Source organism: Pelophylax lessonae, assembly GCF_965119305.1.
Source record: "Pelophylax lessonae genome assembly, chromosome: 7".
NCBI lineage: Eukaryota > Metazoa > Chordata > Amphibia > Anura > Ranidae > Pelophylax > Pelophylax lessonae.
Window position 1 is genome coordinate 92,828,960 of NC_138774.1, and position 25,926 is coordinate 92,854,885.

The 25,926-nt window shown below is 41.5% G+C and overlaps 1 protein-coding gene across 3 annotated transcripts in view; it reads right to left on the minus strand.

Moving 5' to 3' along the window:
* Positions 1–25,926, minus strand: part of DDR1 (discoidin domain receptor tyrosine kinase 1) — an 87,752-nt gene that overhangs the window by 31,944 nt on the left and 29,882 nt on the right. Inside the window, exons 4-13 of one of the 3 annotated variants that reach the window (XM_082263309.1) lie at positions 21,310–21,538; positions 20,702–20,849; positions 18,377–18,479; positions 14,943–15,129; positions 9,643–9,889; positions 4,902–5,057; positions 3,820–3,977; positions 1,783–1,993; positions 577–678; positions 11–240 (exon numbers count right to left, since the gene is read on the minus strand). In XM_082263309.1, coding sequence (XP_082119435.1) covers positions 11–240; positions 577–678; positions 1,783–1,993; positions 3,820–3,977; positions 4,902–5,057; positions 9,643–9,889; positions 14,943–15,129; positions 18,377–18,479; positions 20,702–20,849; positions 21,310–21,538 — 1,771 coding nt within the window. Of the gene's footprint in view, positions 1–10; positions 244–576; positions 679–1,782; positions 1,994–3,819; positions 3,978–4,901; positions 5,058–9,642; positions 9,890–14,942; positions 15,130–18,376; positions 18,480–20,701; positions 20,850–21,309; positions 21,539–25,926 lie in introns of all 3 variants that reach the window. The other 2 variants (XM_082263308.1, XM_082263310.1) reach the window with 2 other exon arrangements.

Here is a 25,926-nt window from a genome sequence, read left to right on the forward strand (position 1 = left end):
AAACAGTTACCTCTCCAAACTGGCCTTCTCCCAGCTTCTCTCGGAAGAGGAGGTGTCCTCGAGGGAACTTGCTGAGGGGCAATTCTTTGGAGGTGAGAGTGTCGGCAGTCAAAGCAGGTACGGCATAGGTGTTTCCCCCTGTCACCCCTTGCAGAGTGACAATATCTGCTTCTGCATAGTGGGGGACACTCGGAGGGCAAATGGCAGGTAACTTAGGGGACTCCAGTTCCCTGTATCCCCCTTCTAGGGAGAAACAGAAAAAGGACATCAAGTAAGAGGGAGTAAGGGAAGATAGGGTTTTAGTTAAGAAAACAAAGAATAATAAAGATAGCAAAAGAAGTATGAAGCAGTAAGGAGGAAAGAAGAAAAGGTCTATATATAAACTATAGGATAGCATAACAGTTTGTATGATAGTATAAAAGAAGTGGCAATGGTGACAACGTTAAGAACGCTCCAGGCAGTGAAGAATCAGATACAAAGAAGTACAGTGAAATGGACAGTAGAAAGAAATATATATGTGTAGTTAGGAGTTGACCATCTTGTATTGTGGGTGACTCCAATGTGACAGCCCCTTACCCTGGCTGTTGATTGGTTTAGCCTGCAGGCCGCCAGGTTCTGTGATTGGCCGGCTGTAGGTGGCAAGCAGGAGCTCATAGGCTGGGTTGTTTAACAGTAGAGCTGGAGAGACACATGCAGAGTACAGAGGGTACACCTCAATAAACATGCAGACACCATGGACACAATATTATATACATATATACACACACGTGCACACAACTGCCTTCCCACATAGACTAATAGGTTTATGACATACAGACAATATCCGACATCAAAAAGTCCACAGCAGGTCGATATTCCACTACATCTGATTGAGATAAATGAGTCATTCAGAGGTTTGCATATTCTGTATGTACACTGATAACACATTTACCTTATTGTGTTTTAAACGATCTTTAGTATAAATCAGGTAAAAACATCAATACAAAATAATGCAAAGTTAATTTCTTTATAAAGCAGTCACAGTGGAAAGCCTGTGCCCTGTTAGCATGCTGCAGAGTAGGAGGACCTTTGCTCTTTGCAGGAAAACAGCAGACTTTCTTCAGAGGTCTGACTTGCTCCATGGCGAGTCAGACCTATAGCTCTGCAAACAGCGATACTCATGCTCCCTGCTGATTGAAAAGCTCTAGGACTGAAGATCAGATATTATAACTGGCCATGCTGGCATTGCAGAGCAAGATAGATAAAGATGGCAATTTACAAAGTATGTTATAAAATTATTTCCTTATCTAGTCATAGGTTTTCTAAAGATGGAACTTACACTGACATTTAGTTGTCAAATTTACCAGAATCTGACTTGAGCAGGAATACTGCCGCTTATGTTAGGATTAGGCATTGTCCTTCGCAGAGGTTGTCAACCTGAGGTACCCCAGTAGAAACTAACTGAGACTTGTAGTTCCTTTGCAGCCAGTGAGCCAGAGTTTACCACCCTCTATGGCTATTAAACCAGTTGGTGTTATATTGTGGCACAACACAAGTATACAATATAAAAACACATGAACATTAGGGCTAACATGAATGAAAACATGGAATACTTGGTTAGGACAACATCAGTTATGATCTCCTTCTCACCTGAACAGATAAATACAGTCATGCATTTAGTAAAATAATCTGTAAATATCTATGTTGCATGCACATGAATTTCATTACTCCCTACAGACATGCACAAAAGCCCTCCACACACATGCATACACACTGCCCGCGATACATATAAGTCTTCCTTACCTGCACCCTCAGAGCTGGAGCACAAAGTGGGCATCTTGGCGAGGACACTGTGGCTTGGCTCCTGGTACTCCCCCTCTGTAGTCAGAATGCGCTCATAGCGGTTACTGTGGCGGGATGCCAGTGAGAGGTTCTGTGTGTTATTGATGACCACAGTGTCGGAAGGGAGGGAGAGGTGGGCAGTGAGGTCACTGTCTGAAGGGCGATGCTGAGCCTAGAAGAAAATAGAAGAAAGAAAAAAAAATTGCATTTTCAGTTTTTCAGGGTAGCAGTCAATTCACTTGTCAAAACAACCAGAATAAAAGGAGTACAAATACATTTCATGAAAAAAATCAGAGCTCATTGGCTATAAAAACAACTGCAGTATCTGTTTCACAATCAATAGGATAATATTACCTATAACACCAGTTTCCTTATTAGAAAGACTTTACTGTGTGAATTGCCCAAAAAAATTAATATACAGTTCAGCCTGGTATAAAAAATAGCAATATTACATTTTTTGCTACTCTGGGATGGTTCTAGTCTTAAGGACCTCCTGAAAACGTATGCAGGTGGCCATTGCTATCCTCTATATCTAAAAAGGCCAATAAAAGTGTTCGTTCCCAGGCTATCATGCTGATCCACTGGCTTCAGTACTCTCTGAGTCATTGACCCGGAGCAAGTATCACAAGTTGTGACTGTACTCTGAATTTTCTGATCTGTGTTCTTGTTCTGAGTCAGTCTGTTAAAAACTATTGAAGCCAGAGACACCCAACTAGCAATTTCAGGAGGAGCTCAACCACTGCTGCTGTTAATATGAGCCAGGGCTGCATTTGAGATTCTCCGGATTTAAATGGCTGCCCACAATGGTTTAACAAATGTGCAGTTCAAGCCCAACTCTGGCTTAGTTTTTTAAAAATATTACAACAATTTAGTGCTTCAGTGGTGCTCTTAGGGGTCGATTAACTAAAGGAAAATAGACTATGCACTTTGTAAAGTGCAGTTGCACTCTGCAAGTGCAGTTACTCCAGAGCTTAGTAAATGAGGTAAAGCAAAACTTTGCAAACAATACCCAATCACATGCAAGGAAAAATAAACTGCATTTATTCTTGCACGTGATTGGATGATGGAAGTCAGCAGAGCTTCTGCTCATTTACTAAGCTCTGAAGCAACTGCACTTGCAAGTGCACAGTTTATTTGCCTTTAGTAAATCAACCCCTTTGTGTCCTCTTTACACAGTCGTTGCTGCCCTACTTGCAGGTTGCATGAGACTGAGCCTCTGCCTTTAAGCCCATGCTGCCATGAAAACATTCAATGCATCATCAAGGAGCCTGGCCTCACAGTGTACTGGTGCAAAAAAATGTAACTCGCATGTCACAGATGTCACAGCATTGCAACAGGTGAGCACCATTAACACCCGCCTACAGCCAATGAAGGAAGTGCCCACTAAATGACCAAATGGAATACACAGAATTAGAGTACAGAATGAGGGTATGTATACTTTTATTCATTATGTGGAGAGAAGAGGGGATGTAAGGAAAGGGAGGGGAAAGGGCCAGGTAGTTTATTTGATTACTTAGACTGGACTTTAACTTGGTATGGGGAAGGGTTTGACCCCTTGACTGATCTTTATTGCTGTCAGTGACCCAGCAGGAAATGCTCTGGGTTCTGCTGTGACAGTCAGGATGGCTGCCTTTCAAGAGCGCATTCTCCATATATTCTTAAAAAGACACCACTTGGGAGGCTGGAGACAGCATCATTATGGTGTCATCGACCCCTAGTAGATTCTCTATAGTAATATATGTAGAATGCATTCTAGAACAGGAGGCCAGCAAGTCCACCTCACAGCAGAGCTCTGGTTATCAGATGGGAATCAGAGCTATTACCTCACCATTGGGGCACACAGGCGGAAAACCTCAGAAATAACATTTGTCATGAACACATTTGCTCTAATAGATGTATATAATGATTGCTAGTTCGTTAACATGTGCTGTCTATTTCCATGTCCCAAAGACTTATACTGTATCCTTCTATCCCACTGTGATCCATCTAATATCCCACCTTTCCCAGTAATCTCTTCCAGCGCTGCCTCCACAGGATAAGAATGATGACGACCAATAAAAGCAGGATTATGACCACCAGGCAGCCAATCAGAATGGAGGTGTTGTTGTTGTCATCCTTAGCAATGGGTTGGTTTATCCGGTTAACGCTGACAGCTTCTAGTTAGGGTAGATGTAAAAAAGGAAAGATGAAATAGAGAGAAGGCAAGTATAGGTGTTATCTAAAGCAACTGGTCAGATTTCAGCTGGCATTCTTCTGCTGAAGCTTAGAAATACAACAGATGACATCCAGTCGGTTACTCATGGACAATTAATAGCTGGTGATAGCTGGTGCTGAATAAAGTATATCTGATGCCAATTTCCTGTGAATGCATGCCTACATGTTCCGTCAGTCATTGAAGCAGACGGCTTGTAGTTTTCAATGAACTACGATGGCGTTGGGGAGCGTTCTCTTAATCTATTGATCTTCCTGCTCTCAGGAAGTTCTCTACAATGCTCTCCAGGCTCTTTTATTATTATTATTATTTTTTTAAGGTGAACTTATCCTTTATAATCAATGATACCTGTTGTCACTGGTGATGCTGCCAGCTGCTGCAAGAAGAATAAAGCTGGCCATACACTGGTCCTCCATCTCAGATTTCGCCATCCACACAAATGAAGTAGATGTGAGAATCCCCGCTGCTGGAAAATTTATCCTGACATCAGCATCCACAGCTGTGAAAATACATCGATCAGCGGCGGCAGCTGATTGCCTGCAGTCACTGATAAAACATTTTCAACAGGTCCCTTTGACTTCTGTCAAACAGGGACAGACACGCACTGATTGAAATTCAGTTGGTCCCTGCTGAACTGGCCAAATTGCAATAGACAACTTTAGTTGGAGGGCTTCATCAATATTTTGCGATTGGACCCCACAATTATAAAACTGAGGTCTTAGAACCATTTCCCTTTTCTAGGACCAGAAACAGAGGCACAACAACTGGTATACCAAAGAGGGAGCTGTAATGCTGGAAATAGACATAAAAAGTTTAACATGAAAAGATATAATTAAACGTGACAGGAACAAAATAATAACACCCTCACCGTGAACACTTTCACTGAAGCTGCCCATGGTGGTGATAGCTGGTCTTGTTCTTTGGCTGGTGCCCTGTGGCAAGCCTGTTACGGCTGGTTGGGGTGTGGTCTCTCTTGGTTCTGGTAGAGGGCTTGGTTCTTCTGGTTCTGATGAGTCCAGGACATCTGTACATGAAAAATGCATGATAGTGGCTCATGTGAGATCCAGAACAATAATGTCATCAAAAGAGAACTTCAGTCTAATGCAAAAATGAATTATAGATCCTTATAACGCCATGACCTGTGACAGTTGCAAAACAAGATAGGGCATGTCCGCTTAAAGAGGTTCTATTTGGGGTTTTAACAGTAATTTACTTTAGATCAAGCAATTTCTAATTGGTTTATGGATTTTATATTAAAAGTGGCGGTTTAGACAAATCGCTATATACATTCTGCAAATATACAGTATACTGTATTGGTCAACTGCCTCACCCACCAAAGGATTTGTAATACATGATGCAAACATGCTGTTTCATGGCCCTTGGTTTAGCATGACTACTTCCTAGGTAAAGTTCCCTGCTGGAAGTAAAGAGATGGCACAGGAAGCTGAAGTGCTGAATCAGTGTATCACCTATCTGATTGTGCAGCGTGCAAGAGGTGCACACATCATAGAACTGCCTGTACAGAATTACAAATACTTTGGCAGATACCACAGTAAATATACATGCAATAAACTGTGTACTGTGTATATGCAATCAACTGTGTCATTTGTGCGGATTACCGCTTTTAGTCAAAACATTTTTGACAATGTCTTATTAATTACAGCAAAACATCATGTCATTAAAGTTGAACTAAACCCTCTTATTCTTTACAGCAAGGGTGCTGCCATCTCAGCTTCTGTTTGATCTCAAGTTAGCAAAGTGCTGCACATGTGATCATGTGGCATCAGCCATTTGATGGCTTGACAGTTCTGTTGAAAACAAAAGCATCTGTGACAGTTGTCATTCACGGTATGCCTTCAATTAAACGGTTTTTGAAAACCATGAAGTTAGGAGTTTAGTCCTCTTTTAAAGCAGAAGTAAACCCATTGATTTACCAGTTTCAAAAAACAGTTACATTTCCACCATGTGTCGGGAACGTAACTGTCACATTGGTTGTGCTCTCAACTAAACTGTCAAACCATCCAATAGCTGGTGTCATAACTGATCATATGTGCAGCATCATGGCAGTTGAAGACTACAGCGGAGTTCCACCCAAAAGTGGAACTTCTGCTCATTTGCTTCCTCCCCCCCTCCGGAGCCACATTTGGCACCTTTCAGGGGGGAGAGGGAAACACACAAATGGGTTTCCCTCTCTCTGTTGATATTTTTATTTTTTTACATGGAGAAGTTCTGAACTATTATTGAAACTTGTCATGACACAAACATGTAGGCAGCAAATGCCAGTCTCTTTCTTCAGAAAATGCTAGTTGCCTGGCTGTTATGTTAGCCCAAGGACTATAGTATTTTTGAACCTTTAAAATAAAAATACACAAAATAATGATTTACCTTGCATTTCTTCCAGGTTATCTGTTGTTTTGCATCATTTTCATTTTTCTTATTTCAACATGGAGATCCAGCCAGTTACAGACTGGACAACACTGCCCTGAGCAGAAGCAGTGTTGTCACCCTAAAAATGGGTGCTCACGCTGGCCAATACAAGCTGATGTGCTGACTCCTTCCTTTTGATTGACAGCTGCCTGTGAGCATCACTGTTTGAGACTGTGCACCCTCCAAGCCACTTGTCAAATTTGAGAAAACCCCACTAAACTATACATTTGCTACGTGTTGCCCTTCACTCAGCATACCTAAAATTCATTTTTTTACATATCTAACCTTTTTAAGTGTTTGTTTAGAGCAGGTATTGGGCAAACAGCAATCTACTCTGAACAATTTGAAATCAGAAGAAGCTTAATCTGTCCCGACTTGACAAAGAGGGACATACTGATTTTCCCCTCATTAAAGAGGAAGTAAACCCTCCTCTGCAACGGTTACCTATAGGTAAGCCTATGATAAGGCTTACCTATAGGTACTGTAAATATCTCCTAAACATGTACCGTTTAGGAGATATTTACCTTACATGCAGCCAGTGACGTCACTGGCGCATTCGCTCTGAAGGAACGGCCGCTAGTGCCGTTTCTTCAGAGCCCCGTCCCGTGACCGTCGGCTCCCGCGCGCGTGCGTTGGAGTGACGTCACCGCGGCTCCGGCCAATCAGATGGCCGGATGCCGCGATCCCGGAAGACGGGCGACTGAACATGTCGCCCGTCATACAGGTAAGCGGGCGGCACGGCGGGGGCTCGTTCTAAGGTATTTCATAATGAGCTAGTATGCGATGCATACTAGCTCATTATGTGTTTCTCTTTCAGGTTGAAAAAAAAAAATAAAATTTTTTTAATGGGTTTACAACCTCTTTAACATACAATGGGGAGAAATCCAGCTTCTAGATAATTAACCCTATGTTAGGTCAGTGTTCCAAATCTAGTTTATAACTAATAATAATGAGCTCTACCAGAACAGTAAAGACGGGGTTAATAATGGGAAACATTAAGTCCACAGCCCTCTCTGCATAGCAGATGAAAACTTCTGCTTTTGAAGTTTTTGGAAAAGAGCAAGTAAAAAGGTAGACAGAATTTTTTTAAATTTATGCTGCTTGAATGAGAACATGTAACAAATATAAAGTGTGTTTTGCAGCCGAACCCAATTTGGCTGCAAAAGTTGAAATACACTTTAACATTGAATCGTTTAGAAAAAAAGCTCAGATGTTTCTATGCAAACAGTGACCTTTGGATGTATAGATTTTTTAAGGAAGGTTTAGCTACACTTTACATACTTTCTTACTGAGTCATCAACCCGACACAAGTATGCAGATAAGAAGTTCTGATTTTACGTCAACCATGTTTGGTCCTGAAACCAGTGGGCTTCCATTTTAGCCAGATAACTAATAATTTTCAGATGGAAGTAACCAATGGCAGCCCCTACCAGAGGGAGATTCAGCTCACTTGTCTCTACCAGGAAATATACATTTTGGGTGGACAGACCCTTAACCACTTCAATACAGGGCACTTTCCTCCCTTCCTGCCCAGGCCAATTTACCCCTTTTAGCGCTGTTGCATTTTGAATGACAATTGCGCGGTCATGCAACACTGTACCTACACCAAATTTATGTCATTTTCCCCCCACAAATAGAGCTTTCTTTTGCTGGTATTTGATCACCTCTGGGTTTTTTCCTTTTTGCTAAACAAATAAAAAAAGACCGAAAAAGTTTGAAAAAAAAAAAAGTTTTTTTGTTTATGTTGTACAATTTTGTAAATAAATAATTTTTTTCCTGCACTGATGAGACTGCACTGACAGCCACTGATGAGGAGGCACTGATGGGGTGGCACTGATGGGGTGGCACTGATAGGCGGCACTGATAGGTAGCACAGATATGCAACATTGGTGGGCACTGATAGGCGGCACTGCTAGGCACTGATAGGCGGCATTGATGGGCACTGACAGGTGGCACTGATGGGCACTAATGGGCACGGATGGGTGGCACTGATCGGCACTGATGGGTGGCACTGGTGGGCACTGATGGGCGGCACTGATGGGCACTAATGGGCACTGATAGGCGGCACTGGTGGGCGACACTGAAATCTGGCAATGATGGGCACTTGTGGGCAGCACTGATAGGGAGGGCACTGGCGGGCAGCACTGATGGGGAGGGCAATGGGGGGCTCCCTGAGCCCTGATTGCCATCCCTGGTGGCCATTGTGGGCATCCCTGGGGTCATAGGTGGGCATCCCTGGGGTCATGGGTGGGCATCCCTGGTGGTTCTAGAGGCATCCCCCCCCGAGGGTCTGCACTGGTAATCAATGATCTGATTACCAGTGCCGACCCCCCCCCCCGTCAGGGGAACCGCCGATCGGCGCTCCTTTACTCGTGCCTGTCAGGCACGAACTAAGGAATGCCGATCAACGGCTGTTCCTGTTTACTATGTGACCAGCCGAGATTTGAACACGGCTGATCACATGGTAAAGAGCCTACGTCAGAGGCTCTTTACCGAGATTGGAGATGCAGGGGTCAGGCTGACACCTCGCATCACCGATCACCGCTCCGCGCGCCCCGGGGGGCGCGCAGAGCTGTATTATCCTGCTGCCGTCATATAACGTCCGGTCAGGATAATACAACCACATTCCCGCCGTCAATCTGTTATAGGGCGAGCGGGAAGTGGTTAAAGACATACCTCCCAACTTTTTGAGATGGGAATGAGGGACACCTATTAGCAAAAGTTTGTGGGCATAGGACACACCCCCTGTCACGCCCCCTAAAAGGAGGTTTTGCACTGTAAAACACTTTTTAAAACATAAAATGTGCATTTTATATACAACTATATAGATCAGACCAAAATCAGAGACAAATGAGGAGGAAAGTGGGACAGAGGGACTTTGCTCTGAATGAGGGACAGTGCCTTAAAATCAGGGACAGCTGGGAGCTATATTAAAGATGATGAGTTATTACTTGGAATTTGGAACATACAAGCATGAAGATGCTTTGGCATTGTACCTAGAGCCCCTTTCTTTGTAATTGGATTATCAATGTCTTTGTATGCTTTCTACATATGTAAAGGCCATGTATGTGTATATAGAATGTATGAAGTGTTTCTTTTTGTAAAATGACAAAAATCAATAAAGAGGAATTCACACACAAACATAAAAAGTCACCTATTTGGAGGTTTTTAAACCTACTGACCAGAGAGGAAGGAGATTTCACTGAAGAGCAGCCATTGGCTGGAGAAGTAATAGTGACAGCGGAGGATTCGTGCCATTCTGTTGGACAGCGGGATGGTGACAGTACGGGCACTGGGGTCCCGGACATCCAGGGCTAGGGAAAGGCTGACAGGCTGGAGGTCCCATGGAGTATGTAAGGTGCGCTTGAAGTAACAGTCCACACGGCGGAATATCTGAATTTCTTGTGACCGCATGTTATTACAATGCACCTGATAGGGAACAAAGGGAGCACAAAAAAACATTATTGCTGAACTCCAGGTACACAGCTACATACACAGATAAAATACATATATGGCGACTAAAAGAATAAATCCTGCGAGCAACCTTGAGGTCCTAGATTAATAGGCTATCTGCTGCAGAAACTCCACTTCTCATAACGTGTAAAAACCTTAAGTCAATAAACAGTGCTGCGCGGATATATAATCATAAATTGCACTACATATATCAGATCCGTGTGTAATATGCAATATTAAAGTGCTAAATAGTGCCAATAAATATATATAAATAAAGGTAAGTATATAAAAGTGAAAAAGATGTAAAAAACTCTAGTGTGAAATAATAAATAAACGTGCTGAAAATTAATAAATGGATATAGTCCAAACAATCTGTGCTCCCAAAGATGTGTGACCAGAGTGTCACAGTAGACAGCCACAACCGTGCACCCCCTTGTGAATGGGCGCTTACCTCAGCTCTTTATAAAAGAGCGTGCACGGTTGTGGTTGCCTACTGTGACACTCTGGTCACACATCTTTGGGAGCACAGATTGTTTGGACTATATCCATTTATTAATTTTCAGCACGTTTATTTATTATTTCACACTGGACTTTTTTAAATCTTTTTCACTTTTATATACTTACCTTTATTTATTTATATATATTTATTGGCACTATTTAGCACTTTAATATTGCATATTACACACGGATCTGATATATGTAGAGCAATTTATGATTATATATCCGCGCAGCACTGTTTTTACTTAACATATATGGCGACTGTTTTACATGCCAAAGGATTTGTATTTTTGTCCATCCAATCCTAATATTTACACAGACTCTGCTCTGTCCAACTATCAGTACTGCAGCACAGCTGATTGGCTCCTTGAGCTGCTTTACCCTCTTTAAATCTACAGTAAGCTCTGCTGTACAGAGGACTACAGGAGGCAGGTAGTCAAATTCAGGTACGTACACTTCTTGTTTTTAAAGAAAAATAAAAGTTGTGTCTTTTATAGCTGCCTGGGGTTCGCCTTTAAAGGAAAAAGACCATATCTTTTATAGGTTATTAGCTATAGAAGATATGGCAAAGAAAATATGGAAAGTAATTTCTTTTTACATAAACTATTGTAAATACGGTAAGTATGAGTAGAATGACATCCATGACATATTTAATACTACATGTCAAAAAAATAGGATAAGTAGATTGCACACTTGTAACCCTCATTAATCTTGTGTATCACACAAATGGACAGGTAGATTATAAACTATATTGTCAAAGGTATTGGGATGCCTGCCTTTACACACACACACACACATGAACTTTAACCACTTAAGGACGGTCCCATTTTTGACATATTTTTTCACAAGTTAAAATCAGTATTTTTTTCTAGAAAACTACTTAGAACCCCCAAACATTATATATATTTTTTAGCAAAGATTCTGGAGAATAAAATGGCGGTCGTTGCAATATTTTTTGTCACGCGGTATTCGCGCAGCGGTTTTTCAAACGCTATTTTTTGGGAAAAATTAAGAAAAATTACATTTCACTGCAATTAAAAAAAACTAAACAGTAAAGTTAGCCCATTTTTGTATATTGTGAAAGATGATGTCACGCCGAGTAAATAGATACCCAACATGTTACAGTTTAAAATTGCGCACATCCGCGGAATGGTGACAAACTACGGTCAATAAAAATCTCTATAGGCGACACTATAAAAAATTTTAACGTTACCAGTTTAGAGTTAGAGTGCAGCTTTTTTTCTTTAATTATTGCTCTCTTGCTCTGGCAATCGTGGCGATACCTCACATGTGTGGTTTGAACAGCGATTTCATTTGCGGCGCGACTTCCCGTATATGTTTTCTTTCGTGCATGGGCTCACGGAGACGGGGGCAGCTAAAAAAAACTGCATTTTTGAATACATTCACTTTTTAAATCTGGTGCCTTTAGCAGCCGAGTAACCCGGATGTGATGTCATGGACGCCGCCTCCGGGTTACATCATCCTAGCTAGAGGCATCATCCCGGTACAACCACTTAAAGTCATCTGACTTAGGTCTACGTGGCTGGTCGGTAAGTGGTTAATGGCATCCCAGTCTTAGTCCATAGGGTTCAATACTGAGTTGGCCCACCCTTTGCAGCTATAACAGCTTCAACTCTTCTGGGAAAGCTGTCCACAAGGTTTAGGAGGGTGTCTATGGGAATATTTGACCATTCTTCCAGAAGCACTTTTGTGCAAGGTCTACAAAGACAGGGATGAGCGAGTTTGGGGTGGAGGAACTTGACTGGCCTGCACAGAGTTCTGACTTCAACCCGACAGAACAGGATGAATTAGAGCAGAGACTGCAAGCCAGGCCTTCTCGTCCAACATCAGTGCCTGACCTCGCAAATGCACTTCTGGAAGAATGGTTAAACATTCCCATAGACACACTCCTAAACCTTGTGGACAGCCTTCCCAGAAGAGTTGAAGCTGTTATAGCTGCAAAGGGTGGGCTAACACAATATTGAACCCTACAGACTAAGACTGGGATGCCATTAAAGTTCGTGTGCGTGTAAAGGCAGGTGTCCCAATACTTTTGACAATATAGTACATACTCTGGTTAACATTTAATAGTATGCATTGTATCATAACTATTGTTTATATTAATCTGAGGAGGCGGCTGGTAGGGTATATATTGAACAAAGTTGAATTTTTAAATCCAACTTTTGTATTCTAACTTGGTTGATAAGCCATATTTTATCTTCTATAGAAATGTGTAAGTCCTCCACCTAATGGCGTCTGAATGTTGACAGTTCATTCATCATCCGTGCTAAACTACACCCATAAAAAAAAATTACAGAATTAAAATGCTCAACCAAAATCTCTAGTTTTGGATGGAATGGTGAAAGGGATAACCTCTGTACATCTTGGTTTTTTCACTGTGAGAACAAGAAAAAAAAAAGAACTGCCACTGTTAAAACTTTGTGAAGCATATAAATTACTGATAAACTGCAATCTGATACAGCGGATAATCTTACCCAAACAAACAATGCTGTAAATAAGATCATAGATAGAAAAAGGCTTCTGATTGAGTTTGTTTATTACGGTATAGATACAGACATATATTTTCTGAAAATGAACATGCTAAATCTGCAGTGGGGCACCACCAAAAAAACAATACATGGATTTCACAATGTCATCTAACAGCCACAATGGTGCTGGTTAGTAAATCACTATGACTTTTGTGCCCTTGTGCTGAATCCACATAGTGTGGTGAAACACATTAAGGAAACACATGGTTATTACAAGCATGGACCCCACCCAATATGCCTGGTATATCTTGTGCCAGTTTATAAGCAGGGTACATAAGGAGATGGTGAGACTCTTGGACTCTCTCTTGCTTTGCCACTTCCTCTTTCTTCTCCTTAATTCCATTCATATTCGTGGCCTTATTATTGCCTTCTGTGTCCCCTTTGAGGATATTCCTTTTCACTTCCTGTATTATTGATTTAACCACTTGCCGACTGCGCACAGTATATTTACTGCGGCAGTCAGCCCCTCACAGGCAGAGCGACGTAGGTCTACGTCGCTAGCCTGTGAGGCTCTGGGGAGTGAGCGTGCGCCGCCGGAGGCGCGCTCCCGCGCGGTCACGGACCCCCCCCCCCCCCGCGCGCGCATCTCCGGAGGAAACGATGTCCGCTGGTCACTCAGCGATCGTCGGGGGAGAGGGAAAAAGGCAGGCAGCTAATGTAAACAAGCCGCCTGTCATTCTCCCCTGTGTAGAAACAATGATCATACGGTTTTTCTATGTAGGACCGTTGATCATTGTTCCTACACCTCAAGCCACAGCCAATCACAGTTAGAAACACGCTCCTAGGGACACACACAGCCCCTCCCTCTCAAATAAAGTTAACCCCTTCACTGCCAGTGTAATTTTACAGTAACAGTGCATATGTATAGCTCTGATTACTGTAGTAATGTCGCTGGTAACCCCAAAAGTGTCAAAAATGTCAGTCAAGGGTCCGATCTGTCCGCCGCAATGTCGCAGTACCGCAAACAAAAAAAAAAAAAAAACGCAGATCGCCGCCATTACGCGTTAAAAAAAAAACAACAAAAATGACAAAAATCTTTCCCTTTGTTAGTAAACGCGATAACTTTTGCGCAAACCAATCAAAATACGCTTTTTGCAATTTTTTTTACCAAACATATGTAGCATAAAACAAATTGGCCGAAAATGTTAAAAAATTTTGATTTTTACATTTTTTTTGGGGAATTTCATATAAAAAAAAGGGAAAAATATTGTTATTTTTGCAAAATTGACGCTCATTTTTTTGTTTATAGCGCATGATCAAAAATCGCACAGGTGATCAAATACCACCAAAAGAAAGCTCTGTTTGTGGGAAAAAAAGGACGTCAAATTCCTTTAGGTACAGCGTCGCACGACTGCGCAATTGTCCGTTAAAGTCACGCAGTGCCGAATCGCAAAATACCCCCTGGTCAGGAAGGGGGTAAAATCTTCCGGGGCTTAAGTGGTTAAAGTGGACCTTTACTCAAAATGTGAAAATCCGCTAGTTTATAGTAAACATCCAGAAATTGATGCAATACCCTGAAAGATTTATTTTTTTCTTAAAATGTTCCTTAAAAATAGTAGCACACTCACTGTTCCCAGGCACTGCTGTGTCTTGAGCTTCATAGTCCTTTATCCGTAGTGTGAGATTATCTATGGCACTGCCTAATCAGAATGGTAGTCTAACTATGAGATTTGATTATGTCATAACTGTTCCCCTTGCTGGAGAAGAAGCTAAACATGGGGACCTGATGACATTTTCCTGCTTCTGTTATATTTCTTCTGTGATTCTGTGCTTTCTCCATCTATCCTGCTGCTCTTGATTATTCCTCAATCAGGATGGCCAGCTTTGACATGAGGATGAAAAGCCCTGATCCTCTACCAAGATGACTACCTCCACACAGAGACACAGAGTGGAACAAGACTTTAAAAGTGAGCGAGGGGGAAATATAAGCAGAAGGAAGCCTACATACATAATATCTAATATTCTGGAATAGGCACACTTACTCTCATATATGTAAAAGCTCGTAAGGCATCAAAATCAAACTCCATTTCAAGGTACCCAGTTGGAAAGCTTGCATTATTCCAGCCAACATAGTCATATCCAGGCCAGACACCTTGCTCCTTGTGCTGGAGAAAGTCATCCGCCCCAATTACACCATCGGTCAGCTGCCCCAGACCTCCATAGTGTAGCCTATAGGATGGGAGAAAGAACAGAATTATGATATAAGATACGTGTACCCTGGCTGTTCATGCCTACATTTAAGATCAGTAGTGGTCAACTGGTGGTATATGTGGTATAATGAGCCTCAACTGTGGCCCCTGACATCACCAAGGGGCCACATGCAGTGTTCAGCATACAAGGAGTGCAGAATTATTAGGCAAATTAGTATTTTTGAGGATTAATTTTATTATTGAACAACAACCATGTTCTCAATGAACCCAAAAAACTCATTAATATCAAAGCTGACTATTTTTGGAAGTAGTTTTTAGTTTTAGCTATTTTAGGGGGATATCTGTGTGTGCAGGTGACTATTACTGTGCATAATTATTAGGCAACTTAACAAAAATCAAAGATACAGTATACCCATTTCAATTATTTTTTTTACCAGTGAAACCAATATAACATCTCAACATTCACAAATATACATTTCTGACATTCAAAAACAAAACAAAAAAAAATCAGTGACCAATATAGCCACCTTTCTTTGCAAGGACACTCAAAAGCCTGCCATCCATGGATTCAGTCAGTGTTTTGATCTGTTCACCATCAACATTGCGTGCAGCAGCAACCACAGCCTCCCAGACACTGTTCAGAGAGGAGTACTTGGACGCGTGTGATGGAGCATTGTCCTGCATGAAAATCATGTTTTTCTTGAAGGATCCAGACTTCTTCCTGTACCACTGCTTGAAGAAGGTGTCTTCCAGAAACTGGCAGTAGGACTGGGAGTTGAGCTTGACTCCATCCTCAACCCGAAAAGGCCCCACAAGCTCATCTTTGATGATACCAGCCCAAACCAGTACTCCACCTCCACCTTGCTGGCGTCTGAGTCGGACTGGAGCTCTCTGCCCTTTACCAATCCAGCCACGGGCCCATCCATCTGGCCCATCAAGACTCACTCTCATTTCATCAGTCCATAAAACCTTTGAAAAATCAGTCTTGAGATATTTCTTGGCCCAGTCTTGACGTTTCAGCTTGTGTGTCTTGTTCAGTGGTGGTCGTCTTTCAGCCTTTCTTACCTTGGCCATGTCTCTGAGTATTGCACACCTTGTGCTTTTGGACACTCCAGTGATGTTGCAGCTCTGAAATATGGCCAAACTGTTGGCAAGTGGCATCTTGGCAGCTGCACACTTGACTTTTCTCAGTTCATGGGCTGTTATTTTGCGCCTTGGTTTTTCCACACGCTTCTTGCGACCCTGTTGACTATTTTGAATGAAATGCTTGATTGTTCGATGATCACGCTTCAGAAGCTTTGCAATTTTAAGAGTGCTGCATCCCTCTGCAAGATATCTCACTATTTTTGACTTTTCTGAGCCTGTCAAGTCCTTCTTTTGACCCATTTTGCCCAAGGAAAGGAAGTTGCCTAATAATTATGCACACCTGATATAGGGTGTTGATGTCATTAGACCACACCCCTTCTCATTACAGAGATGCACATCACCTAATATGCTTAATTGGTAGTAGGCTTTCGAGCCTATACAGCTTGGAGAAAGACAACATGCATAAAGAGGATGATGTGGTCAAAATACTCATTTGCCTAATAATTCTGCACTCCCTGTATGTACTGCTACAGAAGACGGTCAGAGTCAGCATACTTATTACAGGGGATAGTAAGAGACTGAGTGCATTCTAAAGGTGTGAACAGAGACTAAGGGTATGGCTGCAGAATACAGTCAGAGACTGGGGACCTGACATACAGTATGAGACTGCGAGAGGTAATTATCTTTACAAATCCTTTGCAAATCAATATCTCCGCATTTGAGTGCTGGGGCCCAAGAGCCACACAAGTACCAAAGGGCTGGAGGTTGGACACTAGGGATCTAAAGGGAAAATAGGTATAAACAAGGGAAATGTATGAGTGAGTTAAAGGGGTTGTAAAGGTTTGGATTTTTTTTTTTTTTTTAATTACAAACATGTTTATACTTACCTGCTCTGTGCAACGGTTTTGCACAGAGCAGCTACGATCCTCTTCTGGGGTTCCCCAGCAGCGCTCCTGGCTCCTCTTCTTCATCTGGTCCCCCCCACGGAAAGCCGCTATCCTGGGAGCACCCATGCGGGCACGCTCCCGAGTCCAGCTGCGTCCATTGACACAGACAGTAGGACTCAGCCCTGCCCCCTGTCACTGGATTTGATTGACAGCAGCTGCTATCAATCTGTTCAATGAGATGAGAGCAAGCAGCTGGAGCCGCTGGGCACATGCAAGGTACTGGAACAAATTGGCTCAGGTAAGAAAAGAGGGGGGGGGCTGCAACAAAGAAGGTTTTTCACCTAATGCATAGGATGCATTAAGGTGAAAAACTTTGAGACTTTACAATCCCTTTAAGATAACAGTGTGTGCCTTATGAGATAGTGGAAGAATAAAAAAAGTTTAAGTTATACTACTCCATGGAGAAGATTTGGTGTTGTGCTGCTCGTCTATAAAGCACCATGTTGCCTAAATTTTGCCACCTCTCTGCTAGATTACTTTGGCAGGTTTTTTCCACCAGTAAAGTCAGGCACTCATTAGAAAAAAACTCCCAAATGAAAGTCAGAAGTTATCTAAAGAAAATGCCCAATGTCATGAAAGAAAAGAGACAAGACTCCAAAAGTCAAGCAAGATGGTGCCGCACAACGGAGACTGTCGTATAGGGAGAGGAATATGGAAACCATCATTGTCTTTTGTGCATTTCTTGTAGTTATATAGACTTTAGGTGTTGGATCAATGGCTACAAGAAATTCGTTAGAGGTTACATGTCTGCTGGTAAATCTAAAGGACTGGTGAGTGCCTAAAGGCCTGAAAAAGAAAGTCCCACAAAAGAGAAGTACAAAAAAAATTCTTGAAGATGAGAAGAAGGGACTAGAGAAAACAAGAGGTGAAGGTCACATGCAGATTGAAGGTTGAGTGGTGAAATACTTGGAAATAATAAGGGAGTATCATCTTTGTAAGATACAGCTACTGAAGAATTGTAAACTACTGTATATAGTCTGTGTAATTGGCAGCCAGTGAAGGGACTTGCAGAGGAGAAGAACTTGAGAAGCAAGAAGATTGCTGGATGACTCAAGCAACGTAGATCAGGGTACACTGGAGCAATGCCAGTTTGTTATGTGATAAAATAGAACACAGAACTGGCTAACACTCACTGTTCACTGGCACACCAGAGACTCACAAGAATTTATAAACATGGGAGCTAAGATAAAAATGAAAAGAATTAAAACTTGGCACAATAGTGCAGGTATTTACCCTCCAACATTGAATCCATCATACGTTGAGTCATTTAGATTTACTAACATCGAAGGAAGTTTCATGACATTTCCAGGTGGAGAGGTATAGGAACGAAGACCATCTGGTAAGAGAAGAAGTAAATTCCAAGTGGGAAAACAACGATAAACAGAACTGGGATTAATTTAAAAACAAAATTACTATATTTCACAGATCTCACAAATAACAGAACAAGGAAAGAAAAAAACTAGTTGGGGTTGGTGACATTTATCTGGACTGGTTTTGAAATTTTGAAGGCCTTTTACCACTAATATGCCCCCTGATGATGTCAAGTGTGACGAAACATGTTGGGAGGAGCCTAACCACATGATACTGGCATGCTGTTGGAGGTCGGCCATGTTTTTGGATGAAAAAAAGACACACGCTGTTTTTACCATATGCCTTTTATCTTTGGATGTAATGCGAGTACCCTGTGTGCAGAGTTCTACTACATGTTTGAATAAAGCCTTTTTAAGGATGTCTGCGCAATGATATTGTCATTTTATTTTTACTACGAGGAACAACTCTATATGTTGGGTCCATTCCCCTGGACATACACTTTTATATGATTGATATCTATGCTACCTGGTTGGATTTGTCTGTTGGTCTGTGATAGATGCCTGCTTCATTTGGTTTACCCTGATTGAATGCTGTTTCCTTTAGACCACAGGTGTCAAACAAGGCCTGCGGGCCAAATGTGGCCCCCCAGGCCATTTCATGTGGCCCTCGCACCTCTCCTGCAGCACCCCCGTCTCAGTAGTCGGCAGCAGAGGGGACAAAACTCCTTTGCCAGATCCAGCGCTTCTCTTTGCAGCTGCAGAAAGGCTCGTCTTTGCCCACCCCCCTTCTCAGCAGTCTGCAGCAGAGAGGAGGGCAGAACTCCTCCTATAGATCCTGCACCTCTCTGTGCAGCCACAACACCACCTTGTCTCTGCCTCCACTGGTCTCAGCATTCAGCAGACTCCGGAAGCTGACTCCAAACTTCCTCTGGTCCACCTCCAGACCCTGCACTTTCTTCATCCCAGAACCACCTGCATCTTCTTCTTGGCAGCAGCACAAGGTAAGGGGGTACTTTGTGATGTAAGGAAGGGTGGGTGACTCTTGACTTCGGATGGTGGGGGGGCTCTTGACATCTCATGTAAGGGTTGTAAGGGGGCGTGGGGTTTCCCTGGACATCTAATCTTACAGATATAACCGGCCCTTTGAGGGCAACCATAACGCTGATGTGGCCCGCAATAAAATTGAGTTTGACACCCCTGCTTTAGACCATCTGGTAAGAGGCTGCATGTTTATACCTTCCTGGTGGTGGATATACCGACAGCATGAGTTTGTTTTTATTTTCACTGGGGGATCGTTTTGGAACTTTGTATCTCCTCTGAGCGCGGCTAATTTACTTTGAATTTTACCACTAATTCGTTTCGATTAATGGAGCACGGCACAAGTAGTGGATTTAAGATTGGGCTTTAAAGGGGCATGCATGTTTCAAGCTCACGGCTTGTGAGTAGTTTTTATAAAACGTTTTTGCATAAAGGTTTTACAGTATCATTTGGAAGTGTGAGGAGAGGATTTCTCCCAGGAAGAACATAACGCACAGCAATTGTAGAAGGAGGTTCAAAGGCTTACAATATTGGTTGGAGGGTAAGAGTGTACATCAAGGATCACATAGGTAGAAATAATTGTGAGCACATTATATGATTTTTGAGTATTCCATATGTGGAGTGGAGCATGCTGCATTATATAGTCTTCTCTCTCTTTTTCTTTTGGGGTTTTTACCGTTATGAGGATTTCCATCAAAGACAAGAAAAAAGAGATGGTTTTCATAACAGATGCACTTTATTGAACACAAAGGCCCTAAGGACTCCTCTGAGAGGACATTTTAAGGGACATTGACTCTTTAGCGCTGATTTTGAGATTGGTGTTTTACCACTAATCCCAGTGACTTCCTCAGTTTCCATGCGTGTTGGGAACATACCAATTAAATTATGTTTCTAATAGTCATTTGAACTAGAAAATCCTATTGGAAGAGTGATAAAACATCTTTAACATTACTAAAGTCCAGTTAAATACCAATAATAACTACTAACTATTCCACGACTTGGATCAATAAAAACTTACATAGAAGAAAAAAAGAAACAGTTTTGGCTCATTACAGCAAATTAGGTGTTAGTTTATACCATCCTATGTGCCCTAAAAAGCCATCAACTGGAATCTGACTGATTACAGATACTAGTCTATCATCATTTTCCCCATATTTGAGGGTCCAAGTCACCAAGATGGCTAAGAGAAGTACATCACAAAAAGACTCACCTTGCCAGACACAACCATAGAGTTCAACTCTCAGGCAAACACTCATGACTCGGTCAGCCATGGGGTAGAAACGAACATAGCGGGCTATTAATGGAGGCCCCAGGTCCTTTAGAACTAGATCATGCGTGTTTTCATTGCCCACTATGACCTGCAGAGGAGAGAAAACACACACAGTGAGCCTTGTGATGTGTAAGGTGAAATCTCTAATCCTCCCCTACCACCACAGTGATTTACAAGGCAGAATCAAAGTCCCTGAAGGATTTTTCAGTGACGGCTGCAAAAAGAGGAGTATGATTTTATGACTGGGGATGGAGTCAATATCTCCAGCAGTAAATCCTCATTATTGGAGTTCCTAAAAATGATGGTAAGCCATCATCCCCCACCCATAACCAAATGTCAGTATTTCTTAAATAAGAGACACTATGTACTGAAATTGTCACAGCATACCTAACAGAAAACCTGTCTGTGTTATTGTATTTCAGCTCCTCTCTTTCCTGTTTTTTTTTTTTTTTTACATGATGCAAGAATTAAAGGAAGGAAGTATATAATTGGTAAACACGGAGAATACGATTTTCCAATATATTAATAGCCCATCAATTATAATTTACCTCGTTTCCCCAGCGGTCTTGCCACTGGGCCCATTTGTAACCATCTCGACTGTAGCGCAGTTGGTAATGTCGGACAAATTCCTTGCCAAGCCCGCCCCCATCACGGCCCTGAGTGCCAACAAGGGTCATGAAATGCAGCTTCCTCAGATCTATCTGCAGATACTCCTCATTATTTGGATAGACTGGTCCTGCTGGGCACCATGCACCATCACCATCATTACTTTCTAGCCTGTGTTACACAGGAGACAAATTGAAAAATAACTTGAGTCGCAGGTAAAAAAAAAAAAAAAAACAAGCAAACACACATATTAAGTTATTTCCAAACCAGGCCAATACATTATTTCAGTTCTAGACAGACTTGGTAATCATATCACCCGCACATTTATATAGCTATTATTTGGTTATTATACCTTGCCAAGAAACTGATAGCAAGATTGCGGCTTTCTCCGCAGTCCCCTACCTTTGTGCAATGGATCCAGTCGGTGAGGAACATTCTTGTTCGAAAAAAGAACACTTATCACAGGAAATCCCCTAAAAAATTTGGAAATATTTGGCGGTGTTGGTTAGACACACCAGGAATAGCACCTACACAGCTTGTTCTGAATAGATTGCCACAGCTTTGAACATAGTCTACCAACAGATTAAAACTATGGTTTATAATAATATAATACCATAAGGGAGAATTTCTACAGGGGGAATTTTCTTTTTTCTCGTCTTCTTTTCTTTCCTCCTTATGTAAACGCAATACCATAACAGGTGAATAGAATAATATGTGTTGGTACTCCAAGTTTGACAGATAGTATTTTGGACAGTCTGTTGTTTAATTGAGGTATGTTTGTTCTGAATCGTTGTATTGTCTCTATAAGGTAACCGATGATACGATAGATATGTCATACACAGACTATCTTCACATACGTATAGAGACTCCAGGCTTGAAGCTAATATGGTGTCTATTGCATGGACATCTGATAAGATGTATATTTTGCTTACTACTATAAGTGTGTAACTGATTGTCTGTGCATCTTCTCAAAAAATAAATTATTTGATTTAAAAAAAAAAAAGATAGATTTGGCTGTCCATCAACCCCTTGGGGAGATTTCACTTTACTTACCTCTGGCAATAGGACAATACACAAGAGAATCAATTGGGATAGAAAGACAGTTATTTTAGCCTGACAAAAGGTCCTAACCTTTTCTCATTTTACTGAAAAAAGTGTATTGTTGCAGTTTGGTCCCCAATGCAGCGTTTTCCCATTATTTTGTGTCCTGATATTATCTTTATTAACCAGAGATGCCTATTCTGTATTCCTTTCTGATTTAGTTTTACCTTTTTTACTGGGAAAGAGGAGCGTGAGCTTAAATTGGTTAAGCTCTGATAAGTGCCACCCCCTTGTCTAAAGGTAGTGCTTTACTGCTTGGCAAGGGTACTCTCACTGGACAGGGGAATGAGTTGTGATTAGCCACAACATCAGAGAAAGTCAGGCACTGGTAAGAAGGTGGAACTAAATCAAGAGAAGAGGCTTTTCCTTTTTACAGTTAAGAATAAGGTACAGTTTCAATTTAAAAATCATAATCATGTGAATGTCTGATGAGCCGGAATTGTTTTCTTTCATTTCTGTTATTTTCTTTTTTCCCTTTTTTTTCTTTTTGTACAGTTTGTTTGTTTGTATACATGCAAAAATTCTAATAAAAATTTTTGATAAAAAAAAAAAAAAAAAAAAAAAAAAATCAGAAAAACCCATTGAACTGGCTGGATGTAGAGATCTGGTGCCCAACTTGCCACCCAAGAGCCACATGCAGCCCTTTGGAACTTGTTTTGTGGCTCTTGGACCCCAGCAGTTGGTAGTGTGAGCATTGATTTATAAAGGTTTAATAACAGGGATCTCTACTAGCTTCATTTGATATTTCCACATGTCTACAATTTGTAATCATCACTATCTTTGACAGTCTTTGCTATATTTAGTATTTTGTGTAGTCCTTTGTTCATGTCAGAACCGCAGTTGAGGTCCTCTATACCATCTAAGTTTTTAACCACTGATGTAGACAATGGGTGTTAAAGTGGAGTTCCGGCCTCAAATCCCTTTTGTAACTAAAAATACCCCTATAATGCTAATCCACCGCCCTTTACAGAACCGCTATTCTCATACTTACAAGGTGTACAGTATTGGATTTTAGTCAAAATCTTACTTTTAAAAATTATGTCTGGGCGCGGCCATCTTAGACGTGGGCATCTGAAGCCGCGGTGTAATCTGCTGTGTCCTTCTTCCTGATTCCAGGGAGTGTTCTGGGAGTTCTTCCTGATTCCAGCCTCCTGGGAGTGATGACAAACAGCTCCCAGGATGCAATGCAAAGGCGGAAGTGATGTCGGTGGCCGTGGCCACAGAGGGGGGGAGAAGGAGGAAGTACAATGAAAAATGCCCTGAAAATAAGGTAAGGGACCCCCGAAAAAAAATTGAAAATTCCCAATTGTTGATCAGCATAGCGAGCACTCCAGGAATCACTAAAGTTGCAAAATAGGCCGGAACTCCACTTTGCTTGACTTTCTTTTCTCATCTACATAAAAGACTACTGCTATTTGTGTATAGTGAATTGTTACTAGGCCAGAAAACAAGGTAATACTGATAACAGAAAAAAAAACATTTGTGTTAAGTTAATTTAAACAACATATGTTCATAAAATTATCGCGGTTTCAAATAATTTGACTGATTTCCTAAAATTAGGTAAAAAAATACAAAAATCAGATTTCTAGCCTCCATTGTCCTCTGTATGTTTTAATTTGCGAGCCGAAATCCCACTTAGTTGCCATTTCCTATTTGCTATAAGGCAATGCACTTTCCTTTCAGTTGAGAATCCTCTATCACAGCTTTCCTGCTACACCACGCCTATCATGAAAGGGTACTATTGGCAGTGGAAAAGCAATGTGTACCGTTCCGAACTGTACCGTACTGAACCGAACCGAACCGTACCACTCAGTGGAAACGAGGCATTAGGTTTCTTGGATTACTTGACATTACTATGTTTGACCCAATGTAATCTAACATATGATAACCCACATTGGAATGGCAACTTGGGTTTGTTTTTTTACTGGTGTATTGTATATTTTGTCACTGAAAATAAAGAATAAAAAAAAAAAAAAAAAGGAGCGCTGACAAATCTTGTTTTAGTCACGCTAATACATTACTTATCTACTGTTTAGTCTCTCGTTGATCGAAACACACTAAATCTCAAGACAATAACTTGGGCATGACAAGGTTTCCCACAATGCAAAAACCGCAGGGGAGAATCAGTTTTAATTGTTCTGACTAAAATTTTCCCAGTAAGGGAAAATCAGAACACTGGCTTCTAAAGAAAAGTAAAGGCATTCTTTAGGCAAGTCACGACAAGATGGCTTCCCTTGCATTAAAGCTTTCTTTGTCAGCACATTAAAGGTACAGATCTCTTGATACTCAGAGATCTGTAGCTACCAGCTTTTCTGCATTACAGACTGAAGCACATTACAGCTAATTAAGGGATTGTGGTCTATTTGTCAGTAAAGCGGCTTTTTATCAGACCCATCTATGGTCAACTCATGAGTAGATGGTGCCACCATTGTAAGAAGAAGAAGAAAAACTATTTCTAATTGCTGGTGTGCATGGAATTTGAATTTAGAAAAGAGTCAACTATAGTATGCTTTCAGGTGCTTTAAATGTTGCTGGGGTTGTATCCTGTGGTCCCATGTAAATTAAAAAGAGCTTATATGCAGACAAAATCCCGAGTACATGGGTGCTAAAGCTGCTGAAATAGCCGAGCACCAATTGTAAATAATAGGAATCGGGTAAGACTTTCTCAGCTGTTCAACTGCCCCGTCCCCAGAGAAAAGTTGTTTAGGGCTGATCCCAAGACACTAGAAAGTAGCCCTGATGTGTCAACAAAAGAGGCCATTAGGGAAGATTATCCCCATGGGATGCCTAATTATGAAACTGAGGCTCTTCATCAACCGCTTTAGCAAAAAAAGATCTTTAGGGATCCCTTGCCCTTCAAAACTGTTTCCAATCTCAAGCCCCTACCAACCTAATTTCCCAACATTATTCTACCATACTAAGCCAGGAGTATGCATTTAGCCCTATTATATCCATCTTAGAAAGAGACCTGAATCGACAATCCAGTGACAAATCTTCCACAAAATATTCTCCTTGACACACAAACAACATCGGGTCAGCGGCCTTCAGGAGAAACACTTTAAGATCCGGATATGCTAGTACAGTACTGGTACACATGTTGCACGCTGGTACACCATATACATAAAGAAAAAAAAAAACTTCTGCCTTGACACTGTACTGGCACTGCAAAAAAAAAAAAAAAAGTGCGACCATGAAGTTTAGTGGTCTCTCCTTTGCTTTTGCCCTTTGGATCCCAAATCTTCCTTATGTATGAACAAGCCTCCAGCTTTAAGATTCATGATGATCCCAGAAATTGAACTATTCTCACTGATCCTGGATTCTCTTTTTCAATTGCCAAAAAGGGTTCATAATGAGCCAGAACAAATCTCTCCAATGGAATCACAGACAGCAAAAAAAAAAACTTGACAGAGGTTCCAACTCTTCTAAAATTAGCTGGTGTTCCCCAGTAAGCACCTTCC